Consider the following 13,974-nt stretch of genomic DNA (forward strand, 5'->3'; position numbering starts at 1 on the left):
AGGGAGAAGCAGGCTCCATGCACCGGGAGCCCGATGTGGGATTCGATCCCGGGTCTCCAGGATCGCGCCCTGGGCCAAAGGCAGGCGCCAAACCGCTGCGCCACCCAGGGATCCCAACATCCTACTCTTGATCTCAGCTTAGGTCCTGATCTTAAGGTCATGAGTTCAAATCCCAAGTTGGGCATGGAGTCTACTTAAAATAAAATAAAATAAAATAAAAATCCAAAAAAATGAAATGTAAATCTGTACCATGTTAAGAAAGGATACATCTGTTCTTAAAGGAGCCACTTATTTTTACCTGAGGAATTTTTAAAAATATTTTTTAAAAGACTTTATTTAGGCTGGGGAATTCATGTGGAGGTCAGAGTGGAAGCAGGTATGAGTGGGTCCAGCAGAAGGAGATATGGCTGTCAAAGTGTTTGGGTCCATTGGCAAGTGCAGCCCGGCCTTAGCTGTTGCAGGAGGAGTGGTGAACTCTGCCTTGTATAATGTGGATGCTGGCCACAGAGCTGTCATCTTTGACCGGTTCCGTGGAGTACAGGACATTGTGGTAGGAGAAGGGACTCACTTTCTCATCCCTTGGGTACAGAAACCTATTATCTTTGATTGCTGCTCTCGACCACGTAATGTACCAGTAATCACTGGTAGCGAAGATTTACAGAATGTCAACATCACCCTGCGCATCCTTTTCCGACCAGTCGCCAGCCAGCTTCCTCGCATCTTCACCAGCATTGGGGAGGACTATGATGAGCCGGTGCTACCGTCTATCACTACAGAGATCCTCAAGTCGGTGGTGGTGAGTGACAGGGCCTCAGCCTGGAGCCTAGAGCCCAGACCCTAAGAGATAGGTGGCAGGAAGAGTGTGGCAGTGGGTAGGTTGGCATGTGTCATGCAGTACTTTTCCTGGCCTTTCGGCTTCGTCATCATCCTGACTGGCTCCTCTGCCCTTCTTTGGAACCAGGCTCGCTTTGATGCTGGAGAACTGATCACCCAGAGAGAGCTGGTCTCCAGACAGGTGAGCGATGACCTTACAGAGCGAGCAGCAACCTTTGGGCTCATCCTGGATGACGTGTCTTTGATGCATCTGACCTTCGGGAAGGAGTTCACAGAAGCAGTAGAAGCCAAACAGGTGGCTCAGCAGGAAGCAGAGAGAGCCAGATTTGTGGTGGAAAAGGCTGAGCAGCAGGAGAAGGCGGCCATCATCTCCGCCGAGGGCGACTCCAAGGCTGCTGAGCTGATTGCCAACTCGCTCGCCACAGCAGGCGACGGCCTCATCGAGCTGCGCAAGCTGGAGGCTGCAGAGGACATCGCGTACCAGCTCTCACGCTCTCGGAACATCACCCACCTGCCGGCTGGGCAGTCTGTGCTCCTGCAGCTGCCTCAGTGAGCCCTGCCTGGCCTGCCCGTCCTCGGGCCCCCACAGCCCTGACGACTCTTTATACCACCATCCTTCTGCCCCCACCCCAGAAATCACTGTGAGATTTCATGATTGGCTTAAAGTGAAGGAAATAAAAGTGAAATCACTTCAGATCTCTAAAACAAACAAACAAACAAACAAAAACAAAAAAAAAACCTATTTTTTAAAGATTTTATTTATTCATGAGAGACACACACACAGAGAGAGAGGCAGAGACACAGGCAGAGGGAGAAGCAGGCTCCATGCAGGGAGCCCGACGTGGGACTCGATCCTGGGTCTCCAGGATCAGGACCTGGGCTGAAGGCGGCGCTAAACTGCTGAGCCACCCGGGCTGCCCAGATTTTATTTTATTTTGAGGGAGAGCATGTGTGTATGTGGAGGATGGGGAGGAGCAGAGGGAGCAGAAGTGAGAGAACCTCCAGCAGATTCCATGCTGAACACAGAGCCCAACTTGGGCTCAATCCCAGGACCCTGAGATCATGACCTGAGCTGAAACCGAGAACCAGACTCAACCAACTGAGCCACCCAGGTACTCCTTACCTGAGGAGTTTTCGTTTATAAATCCCAAACTCTTATTTTTAGAATTGTCAACTGAAGAAAACTTGAAGAAAGTTACCATGAGGGAATGCCTGAGTGGCTCAATGGTTGAGTGTCTGCCTTCAGCTCAGGGTGTGATCCTGGAGCCCCGGGATCAAGTCCCATATTGGGTTCCCTGCTTCTCCCTCTGCCTGTGTCTCTGCCTCTCCCTCCCTCTCTCTCTCTCTCTCTCTCTCTCTCTCTGTCTCTCATGAATAAACTAATAAAATCTTTAAAAAAAAAAAAAAAAGAAAGTTACCATGAGTACTCATACACCTTCTACCCGGAGCCAACAATTATTAAAAATAGAAAAAAAATTTTTTTAAAAAATAGAAAATTTTAATTAAAAAATTAGAACTTTGTACTTCTTTCCGTTTCAATGAGCTTGACAGCTTCTCAACATGTAGAGACTTCTCCAATGAGGTTGGTGTTGATATTAATGAATGTGGATTCTTGACATTGCATAATGAAATGCATTAACATTTGGAAGACCCAGCATAACTCAGAGCACCAATATTTTCCATATGACTAATGCACAATGCTATAAAATCATACGTGAGTAAAAGATCGATTCAAAGTGCAAGTTAGATCAATGGATTTTAATGTAACAGAGCACAAAACAATCACTGATACGGTTTCAAGTTCCACATCATGATTACTAACCTTTTGAGAAACGTCTGGATTTTTGGTCTTGATTTTTGGTGTGTATCGAGATGAATAGCCACAATTATCTGAAAAAGTAAAATATTTCTCTCTTTTCCAACTACATATCTGAGGCTGTATTTCCTTCATATACTCCAACCAACAACGTATAACATTGAATGCAAAAACAAATAATGAGAATTCATTTTTCTTCTATTAAGCTAGACATTACAAAGATATGCAAAAATCTTAAATTGTTATACTTATCACTTCTTTTTGTTTTGAAAAATGTAGTTTTTTGCAAAAATATGTTAACATGTATTTGGTTCATTATTCTGTTAAGTGAGTAAATACTTTTTTTTTTGTTCGTTTTTTTTTAAGTGAGTAAATACTTAAAAATTTTTCTAATTTAATTTCCAAAGTGGTAAGCATTGATAGATGAAACCACAGAAACAAAGCTCTTGGGGTCCTTAGGAATTTTTAAAATTGTGAAGTGGGGGCACCCGGGTGGATCATTCAGTAGAGCGTCTGACTTTTGATTTTGGCTTAGCTGGTGATCTCAGAGTGTGAGATCCAGCTCCATGTTGGACTCTGCACTCAGCACAGCATCTACTTGGGATTCTCTTTCTCCCTTTGCCCTTCCCCCCAATGGTGCTCTCTCTCTCTCTCTCTCTCTCTCTCTCTCTCAAATAAATGCAGTGGAGGGGTACCTGAGTGGCTCAGGGGTTGAACATCTGCCTTTGGCTCAGGTCGTGATCCTGGGATCCTGGGATTGAGTCCCACATCGGGCTCCCTGCAGGGAGCCTGTTTCTCTCTCTGCCTGCGTCTCTGCCTCTCTCTCTGTCATGAATAAATAAAATCTTATAAATAAATAAATAAATAAATAAATAAATAAATAAATAAATAAAATGGTAAAGTAGTCCTAAGAGCAAAAAGATCAAGAACCACTAAGTCAGGCAATCATCATTGAATGGCTGCTAATATCCCCCCAAAAAGAGATGATGAGATATTCTGTGCCCTGCCTCTTTGATGGAGGGGCACACACCATCACCTACCTATGAAGTAATTTTCTCAGAAAGGCAAGCTGGAATCTGACAAGCCTCTTGATCTAACTACAGATTTATAGAAAATAGAGGGGACAAAGGAACATGACTCCAGGGGCCTGATAAATTCAGTTATGGAAAACCTAGATTGTATAGGATAAACAACACGGATTCTTCAACGAGTTAAGTTGGAAGAAAAATAAAAGGCAGGGAAACCTATGTATTAAAAGGTCTCCTGGGATCCCTGGGTGGCGCAGCGGTTTGGCGCCTGCCTTTGGCCCGGGGCGCGATCCTGGAGACCCGGGATCGAATCCCACGTCGGGCTCCCGGTGCATGGAGCCTGCTTCTCCCTCTGCCTGTGTCTCTGCCTCTCTCTCTCTCTCTCTCTCTCTCTGTGACTATCATAAATAAAAAATAAAAAAATAAAAAATAAAATAAAAATAAAAGGTCTCCTAAGCAGGAGACATGTCAGTCAATGTATGGACCTTCTTTGGATCTTGATTTTATCCTTAAAAAAAAAAAAGGCAATGGGGAGATTTAAACCCTGTGGACAGGAACACCTGGGTGGCTCAGCAGTTGAGTATCTGCCTTCTGCTCAGGGCATGATCCAGGAGTCCCAGGATATAGTCCCACATCAGGCTCCCTGCATGGAGCCTGCTTCTCCGCCCTCTTCCTATGTCTCTGCCTCTCTGTGTGTGTCTCTCATGAATAAATAAATAAAATCTAAACAAACAAACAAACAAACCCTGTGGACATTTGATAGTATTAAAGAATGTTCAATGTTTAGTTGTGATAACAGTATTGTGTGCATGTGTGGCAGGGGTGATGTTTGGAAGAAATTCTGTATCCACCAAGCCTCAGTCAAGGAAACAGAACTACTATGAATATTAGAGAATGAGAAATTTATTATTGGAATTGGTACACCTGGGGGACAAGCCAGAGAAGTAAAGGCTCAAAAAAGGACCAGAGAAAGTCACAAACCAGCCTTGGCACAAGTGAATGAATTGGAACTTACAAGAATCCAGAAGCATCCATTTTCTGGAGGACAACCACAAAGAGAGTTGGTAGACATGTGTATGAAAGATTGTTATTCTTGGCTGCTGCTACTGTGAGCTCACAAAAGAAGCTTTTTCTTTTTTTCTTTTTTTTTAGATTTTTGTTGTTGTTGTTGTTGTTCATAAGAGACATAGAGAGAGAAGCAGAGATGCAGAGGGAGAAGCGGGATCCCCATGAGGAGCCCAGTGCAGGACTCGATCCCTGGATCCCGGGATCAGGCCCTCCAGCCAAAGACAGATACTCAACTGCTGAGTTTATTTATGGTGTCCCATAAATAAAATCTTTTTAAAAAATCCATTTTGTCCATGAGTGGAAGATGGGTGATGTGTACCTGGAGCTTCATTTCACTATTTTCTTTATTTTCTGTATCTGCCTGGAATTTTTCTATAATTAAAAATGCACCTCTTGGGGCTCCTGGGTGGCTCAGTTAATTAAGTGTCAGATTCTTGGTTTCAGCTCAGGTCATGATCTCAGGGTCATGAGATTGAGCCCTGCATCAGGCTCCACACTCAGTGGGGAGTCTGCTTGAGATTCTCTCCTTCTGCCTCTACTCTCTCTCTCTCTCTCTCTCTCAATTAAATACATAAAAATCTTTTTAAAAAATGTACCTCTTAAATTTTTCCTTTGAAGTATCATTAGATTCATGGATTTAATTTGATTTGATTTTGAAAGAAAGAGAGAGAACAAGTGGGAGAGGCAGAGGGAGAGGGAGAGAGAATCCCAAGCAGACTCCACGCTGAGTGGAATATGTGGAAAATGATGTGGGGCTCAATGTCATGAACATGAGATAATGACTTGGTTCATCAAAAAAGTTGGTCGTTTGACTAACTGTGTCACCCAGGTGCCCCAGATTTTATTTTATTCAATGTGTTATAGTTAATTACAGCCATTATTCTTGTGGATGCCTCAGTTGTCCCAAAAATGGCTGGTAGAAGACTTCAAACTGGCTCGTATTCCTCTGAACATGACTGTGGTCCTTAGATAGCTCCTGTTCTTTCTGGCACTATGGGATGTCCTAGACTCACTTTACATTTTCCTTACCAAAAACCTAGAATTGGACATTTCTCCAAGGCACTCTGGTTTCCTTTAGAGGGGAAGAATGTTTAGAGATCAAGATGCAAGTGTTAAGTGTTAAATGTAGGGGTAGGGCAGCCCGGGTGGCTCAGCGGTTTAGTGCTGCCTTCCACCCAGGGCCTGATCCTGGAGACCCGGGATCGAGTCCCACATCGGGCTCCCTGCATGGAGCCTGCTTCTCTCTCTGCCTGTGTCTCTGCCTCTCTCTCTCTCTCTCTCTCTCTCTCTCTCTCATGAATAAATAAATAAATAAAATCTTAAAAAACAATGTAGGGGTAGTTAGTGGTGGTGTCATTCTTCTGGGTCCTTTCTTAAATGAGGGATGTTTAACAAATTGAGAATAGATATTAGAAAAAAAAGAATAGATATTAGATTTTTTTTAATTTTTTTTTATTTATGATAGTCACAGAGAGAGTGAGAGAGGCAGATACACAGGCAGAGGGAGAAGCAGGCTCCATGCACCGGGAGCCCGACGTGGGATTCGATCCCGGGTCTCCAGGATCGTGCCCTGGGCCAAAAGCAGGCGCCAAACCGCTGCGTCACTCAGGGATCCCAAGATATTAGATTTTATTAAATGCTTTTAAGATCATCTGTCAACATAATCATATCCTGAATTTTCACCCGATGAGATGTATTAATAAATTGCATAATATTGAATCATCCTTGTACTCCTAGAAAGAACTCCATTTGTTAATGATGAATTGTTCCTGTAACATATCATTGTATTCTGGTTGCTAATATTTATTTAGTGTATTTACATTGGTATTCATAAGTACTTGTGTTTACACTACTGTAAAGCTTTTTTGATAAACCAGACTGGAATTGTGTACTTGTGAAACATAGATTTGAGACTTTGTTGAAAGGGAGAGTAGATAGGCCTTTGACAATTTCCTTGAAGGCTTTCACAGGTCTGTTTAGGTCATTTGTGTTTTTTTAGATAATCATCCTTTTATTGGGGTGTTCAAGATCCAAGCTTTGCTCTGTCTCTCACTTTCTATTTCTCCTTCTCTTCTTTGTTCAGGGGTCCAGGATAACCTGATCTGATTTCAGATTCCTGGGGAAGAAATTGTGGTTGATTGGCCCAGCTCAGACAAGGTGTTCACTCTTGGTCCAATCTACCATAACAAGGCCAGGGGAGTACTGTGCAAAGAAGCTAGGATCCTAGGTGTCACCTTCGTGGGTCAGGAGAAAAGTCTTACAGAAGAAAGGTTATAGGGGCGCCTGGGTGGTTCAGTCAGTTAAGCATCTGCCTTCAGCTCAGGTCATGATTCTAGGGTCATGGGATGGAGCCCCATGTCGGGCTCCCTGCTTGTTGGGGAACCCGCCTCTCCCCCTCCCTCTGCTCTTCCCCCTGCTTATGCTCTTTGGTTCTCTCTCAAATAAATCAATCAATAAATAAATAGATAAATAGATAAATAAATAAATCTTAAAAGGGAGGGGCTAGAAACTAGGCAGGTATCACAAAAGTTGTCCACTCACTGCTTAGATTTAGTAATTATTCCATTTTAGGTTTCTCAAATTCACCACTTTCTCCTTGAATTGTTATTACGTTCTTGTTTCTGCTTTCTTTAGATTTGTTTCTTTGTCCTTTCTTCAAGTTTCTTCGATTGCTTAATTTATTAACTTTATGCCTCGTGATTAGAAATTGGTATTTAAAACTTCAAATTCTCCTTTCAGGACAGTTTTAGTGTGTTACATAGTTCTGGAATGTGGTGTCTTTATTATCTTTATATTCTTGTTCTGATGCTCTTGAGCTGCTTTGGAAAGTTTTTCTAAAATTTCCATGTTGTTGGGGAAGGGAGCTTTTCATAGGTTACATTTTTTTTAAAGATTTATTTATTTATTTATGATGGACAGAGAGAGAGAGAGAGAGAGGCAGAGACACAGGAGGAGGGAGAAGCAGGCTCCATGCAGGGAGCCTGACGTGGGACTCGATCCCGGGACTCCAGGATCGCGGTCTGGGCCAAAGGCAGGCGCTAAACCGCTGCGCCACCCAGGGATCCCCCATTAGGTTATATTTTGATTGCACAATCAGAGTACATGATCTGAACTATTTCTACTTGATTACAGTTTTCTTTGCATGGCCACTTTTTGTAAGTTTCCTAAGAGCTCTTTAACAGAATATGAATTATATCATTTAGTTGCTGTACTGCTTTATATATTTTTGAAACTTGATTTGTGAAGCACTGAGATGTGAGAATGTTGGAATCTATGACTATCTTTGTATTTGTAATCCTTCTGTCCTTTTTTTTTTCTTTCTGTACTTTTTTTTTTTTTTTTGAAGTAGGCTCCACTCCCAGCGTGGTGCCCAATATGGGGCTTGAAATCACTGAGATCAAGACCTGAGCTGAGATCAAGAGTCAGATGCTTAACCGACTCAACCACCCAGGGGCCCAGCTTTCTGTACTTTAATGCTATTATTTAGTGGATAAAGTTCATGTCCACTACATCTGTTTTGTGGGTCATGTATTTGCTCATTGTAAGTGATCTTTTTTGTCCTATTTAATACATTTTTCTGGCCTTGAATTCAACTATGCTGACATAAATATTGCAAAACTTACTTTCTTTTTTCTCCCCCTTGGGATGTTTTTGCACATTCTTTGCCTTGCGATTTTTTTAAAGATTTTATTTATTTATTTGAGAGAGAGAGAGAGCATGAGTCGGGAGCAAAGATAGAAGGAGAGGGAGAAGCAGACTACCCGTGAGCAGGGAGCCCAATGCTGGGCTCCATCCCAGAACCCTGAGATCATGATCTCAGCTGAAGGCAGACCCTTAACCAACTGAGCCACTAGGTGCCCCTCTTTACTCTTTTCTATTTTTTAATTTAAAAAATATATATTTTATTTATTTATTCATGAGAGACACAGAAAGAGAGAGACAGAGACACAGGCAGAGGGAGAAGCAGATTCCTCACAGGGAGCCCGATACGGGTCTTGATTCTGGGACTCCAGGATCATGCCCTGGGCCGAAGGCAGGCTCTAAACCCCTGAACAACCCAGGCATACCTTTACTCTTTTTTATTTTATTTTTTTTTAAAGATTTTATTTATTTATTCATGATAGTCACACACACAGAGAGAGAGAGAGGCAGAGACACAGGCAGAGGGAGAAGCAGGCTCCATGCAGGGAGCCCAACGTGGGATTCGATCCTGGGTCTCCAGGATTGCGCCCTAGGCCAAAGGCAGGCGCCAAACCGCTGCGCCACCCAGGGATCCCTTTACTCTTTTTTAAAATCAGAAATCAATTTTAGTAAGTAGTATAAGATATAAGGTTTCACATTTTTCCTCAAGTTGTTATTTCCACATATATTATACAATTACATCACTTATTATGTGATCAAGAAAAAAGATTTTAATGGAATTTGTTCTTTTATGTTCCAACAGGTCTGAGTTTCTGTGGCTCCTCAAGATATCAGTTTTAGTCTTAGGACTTGGCACTGTTGTATTTATGTTCAGAAGTGTGGAATTCAATAGCATCATGCCAGAGCTCCCGCATTCTGCTCTGAATGACCAGACACTGAAGCTTCTACCTGAGGAACATCTCAAAAACCTCTTTACCTATGATGGAATCTGGTGAGATTCAGGTTATTCCATGTTGGTCCCATGCCTCCCTCGCTCCTTCTGTGGTTTACTGTGCCCTCCTGTGCCCATTTTACAGCCAGTTGCCTTGCCTTCCTCAGTCCGTGCTTGTTGTTAAAGTGATCCAAACTGTCGGACCCGGGACAGGTTTGGTCTGCAAGATGCAGTCTGTTCTCTACAGCACCCAGCAAAGTCCCTTAAAACTATAGATGGCAGGGCAGCCCCGGTGGCGCAGCGGTTTAGCCCTGCCTGCAGCCCAGGGTGTGATCCTGGAGACCCCTGGATCGAGTCCCACATCAGGCTCTCTGCATGGAGCCTGCTTCTCCCTCTGCCTGTGTCTCTGCCTCTCTCTCTCTCTCTCTCTCTCTCTCTCTCTCTGTGTGTCTCTATGAATAAATAAATAAAATCTTTAAAAAAAAAAACTATAGATGGCATGTTGGCTAAAACTCTAAGAAAGATGCTGCCTTCCTGTCCCCACTGGAGGGGCCCAGACACCACTGGTATTCACATGACTCCAGCTTAAAGACATTTGGTGCAGGGAGTAATTCCAGAGAAGGGGCCTTCTTCCCCTTGTCCATCCCCCTCCCCTCCTTGTATTTCTTGGATTCCAGAATCTCCTCCCAGGTAGGACAGGTGTGTATATGGAAAGGAGATTCTCGGGGTGAATCTTGCACTGGTTAGACCACGGGTTCTCTCTCATCCACCAGCCCACCCACCAGCTCCATGTTCACAGGCCTTTTCTTTTTTTTTTTTTTTTTTTTTAATATTTTTATTTTATTTATTTATGATAGTCACAGAGAGAGAGAGAGAGAGAGAGGCAGAGACACAGGCAGAGGGAGAAGCAGGCTCCATGCACCGGGAGCCCGACGTGGGATTCGATCCCGGGTCTCCAGGATCGCGCCCTGGGCCAAAGGCAGGCGCCAAACCGCTGCGCCACCCAGGGATCCCTCACAGGCCTTTTCTGTTTTTTTTTAGGCTGTTCCCGAAAAACCAGTGCAAATGCGAAGCTACCAAACAGAAGAGAAGCTATAATTTTCAGGATGCCTATGGCCACAGTGAGCTCCCTGCAGTAAAAGCAAGGAGACAGGCTGAATTTGAACACTTTCAGAGGAGGTAATGGAGGCCATGAGGGCTCTTGGGTCCTGGGGTAGAGTAAAAGCTTTCTTTACCATGTCCTGAGGGTATGAGTCCCAAGAAAACAGGAAAGAATTCCTCTCTTGCAGGGATCCCTGGTGGGAACTGTTAGGAATAAAGCAAGGAGAGAGAACCGAGGAAAATGGTCCATAGGTAAACATTTATCAAACTTTGCATGTCTGGAACCTTTCATAGTAAGAAGAAAGCAAAGGAATGAAAATAGTCTGGGATGTCAGTGGGGTGTTGGTGGCACAGCCTCAATGCACCCAGGCCTTCACAGCAAGTGATTTTGTAGTGTCACCAAGGGTATACCATTAATTGATTGTTAAGAACATACTTTCCCCCTCTGCTATGTGCAGAGCCCAGAATCACACACTTGGGGTGTATTGGCCAGTATTGTTGGTTGAAAAGATCAGCGATTGATTCTGATGGGCTTGTATCAAAAGGGTGTTTGTAGGAAAGGTATTGAAACCTCATCAAAAGCTTAGATGAGGGGGTCCCCTGGGTGGCTCAGTGGTTTAGCGCCTGCCTTTGGCCCAGGGCATGATCCTGGAGCCCCAGGATCAAGTCTCACATTGGGCTCCCTGCATGGAGCCAGCTTCTCCCTCTGCCTGTGTCTCTGCCTCTCTCTCTCTGTCTCTTATGAATAAATAAATAAAATCTTTAAAAAAAAGATTTTATTTATTTATGTATTTAGGGTGTATGCGCGTGCACACTAATGAAGAGTGGGGCAGAGGGAAAAGGAGAGAGAGAATGTCAAGGAGACTCCCCACTGAGCTTGGAGCCCGACGCAGGGGCCATCTCACAATCCCAAGACCATGACCTGAGCCAAAAACAAGAGCTGGATGCCCAGACAACTGAGCCACCCAGGTGCCCCAAGAATTGAATGGCTTTTAACAATGGCAAGTGCTTATCTGAGATACTTTTGTAAAATATCACTCTAGCTTTTCAGTGAAGAATACATAGGAAAGTATAGAGGAGGCAGGGAGATTGCAGGAAGATTGTAGGTGGCAACACAGGTACAAGAACAAACAAATCCCAGTCATAATCACTGATGTGAACCGGGTCTCTTGTCATCCTGGCAGTGGCCAGGGAAGAAGATGCTCAGCTCCCACCAGTGCCTCAAATCTTTCTCAGCTCAAGAAACACATGGAATGCCTACTCTGGGCAAGGTGCCAAGTTAGGTACAAAGATAGAGCCTATCTAGATCCTGCTCCCAGGGACCTCCCAGAAGAACAGAGCGGGTAGAGGCAGTGCACCCTCCCTGCGTCCCTTCCACCCACCTCTTCCCCGTCCCTGCTGCTGCCATGATTACACAGAGAGCCCCCAGCCCAAAGTGGCGGGACTGCAGGTGCTCGGTGGCCCACAGAAGGTGTCCAGCACACTGTGTGGAATGCAGGCATTCGGCCCAAAGCTCAGTGTTACAATACTAGCCAGGGGGGAATGCTGCACTAGGTGTCAGTGGGGAGAGCAGCTTCCAATTCTGAGAATTACAAAAGGAATGTTCAAGAAGGTGGCATTCAGAGCTGGCCTCATTTCTGTTACTGAACAGATGACCTAGTATTCTAGTTATTGGAATAACTCTCAGTCTGGGTTCTCCCCCTCCAGGAATGGGATTTTCTTGGTCTCTTTGTCCCCACTTCAGCCCATTGCATAGAATAAATAACCCAGAATCTTCAGCCCCTGGCGAATGTCACCTAAGCTGTACAACTCTCCGAAGGTATAAAATGGAGATGATTTCTAACTTACATGTTCTCCGCTATGTGAGGCAATCCAGCAAAACCCCATTTGGAGATCATGCCTATTATCCTCTGCCAGAGAGTACCTGTCTAATGTGGGAAGGCATGACAGGGGATCCACCTGGATTGCTCTGTGTGTCCTGCCTGAGCCACATAATTGTCTGTATCCTTGAAATCATTAGTGGAGCTTGATATTGGGTGAGAGCTCTGATTCATTTGAGTCTGATTATCTTCATAATCTTCACTTAAAAAGTAGTACATGGGGACACCTGGGTGGCTCAGTGTTTGGGCATCTGCCTCTGGCCCAGGGCGTGATCCTGGGGTCCCGGGATCTAGTCTCACATCAGACTCCCTGCAGGGAGCCTGCTTCTCCCTCTGCCTACATCTCTGCTCTCTCTTTGTGTCTCTCATGAATAAATAAATAAAAATCTTTGAAAAATAAAAAAAAAAGTCATACATGGAGAATGCTCTTTACAAAAAATCCACTTGGGGGTGCCTGGGTGCCTCAGACAGTTAAACATCTGCCTTCCGCTTACATCATGATCCCAGGGTCCTAGGATTGAGCCTGTTTCTCTCTCTCGCTCTGCCTGCCACTCCCCCTGCTTGTGCACTCTGTCAAATAAATAAATAAAATCTTTAAAAACAATGCACTTGAACCAACTCCCTCAATTCTTTTTGCTTCCCTTCTTTATATGATATGATCCCTCACCAACACAATCTGCCCTTAGGAGTTTGGTATATATAATTCCAGACTGTCCTCTATATTGCTATACACACAGATGAACTCACATAATCACATGCATATTCATATATATGTATATCCACATAAACATATACTATTGGGGTTTTGTGTGTATTTTTATTTTTTTATTTTTGTTTTTTTAAGATTTTATTATTTATTTATTTATTTATTCATGAGAGATGTAGAGAGAGAGAGAGAGGCAGAGACACAGGCAGAGGGAGAAGCAGGCTCCATGCAGAGAGCCTGATGTGGGACTCGATCCAGCGTCTCCAGGATCACATGCTGGGCTGAAGGCGGTGCTAAACTGCTGAGCCACCGGGGCTGCCCTGTGTGTATTTTTAAATTTTATTTTAATTCTGCCTAATTAACATACACTGTTCTACTAGTTGCAGGTATAGTGATTCAACAATTCTATACATGATTAGGTGCTCCTCGTGATAAGTGTACTCTTTATCCCCTTCACCTGTTTCACACATCTATGTGTATATTTTTAATGTAATTGGTACCATAAGAACAAATCACTCCAGAATTCAGTATGTTTTTTTAAGGTTTTTGTTTATTTGAGAGAGAGAGAAAGCATAAGTAGGGGGAGAGGCAGATGGAGAGGGAGAAGCAGGCTCCCCACTGAGCAGGGAGCTGGTCCTGGGGCTAGATCCCAGAACTGTGAGATCATGACCTGAGCTGAAGGCAGACACTTAACTGACTGAGCCACCCAGGGGCCCCTTGTTTTTGTTTTAGAGAGTGTGCATGAGTGAGTGAGGCGGGGCAAAAGAGGAGAGGGGCAGAAGAGGAGGGAGAGAGACAATCCTAAGCAGGCTCCATGCTTAGCCCAGAGCTTGACATGGGGCTCAACCTCACAACCCTGAGATCATGACCTGAGCCAAAATGGAGAGTCAGATGCTTAACTGAGCCACCCAGGTGCCCCTCATCAAATACATTTTTTTAAAGATTTTATTATTTATTCATGAGAGACA

General features: G+C 44.0%; 2 protein-coding genes across 2 annotated transcripts in view; both read left to right on the forward strand.

The window, feature by feature from the left end:
* Window positions 1–355: 355 nt before the first annotated feature.
* Window positions 356–1,547, forward strand: LOC129512059 (prohibitin 1-like). Its single transcript, XM_055329321.1, has 2 exons — window positions 356–796; window positions 962–1,547. The coding sequence occupies exons 1-2, from the start codon at window positions 404–406 to the stop codon at window positions 1,385–1,387; spliced, it is 819 nt and encodes a 272-aa protein (XP_055185296.1). The 5' UTR covers window positions 356–403; the 3' UTR covers window positions 1,388–1,547.
* A 1,159-nt stretch (window positions 1,548–2,706) lies between these two features.
* B4GALNT2 (beta-1,4-N-acetyl-galactosaminyltransferase 2) overlaps window positions 2,707–13,974 on the forward strand; it is a 32,088-nt gene continuing 20,820 nt past the window's right edge. Inside the window, exons 1-3 of the mRNA XM_055330120.1 lie at window positions 2,707–2,732; window positions 9,191–9,379; window positions 10,361–10,498. Of these exons, the coding sequence (XP_055186095.1) occupies window positions 2,707–2,732; window positions 9,191–9,379; window positions 10,361–10,498 (353 nt within the window). The remainder of the gene's footprint in view (window positions 2,733–9,190; window positions 9,380–10,360; window positions 10,499–13,974) is intronic.

This window comes from Nyctereutes procyonoides, unplaced genomic scaffold, assembly GCF_905146905.1.
Source record: "Nyctereutes procyonoides isolate TBG_1078 unplaced genomic scaffold, NYPRO_anot_genome, whole genome shotgun sequence".
NCBI classification, from domain to species: Eukaryota; Metazoa; Chordata; class Mammalia; order Carnivora; family Canidae; genus Nyctereutes; species Nyctereutes procyonoides.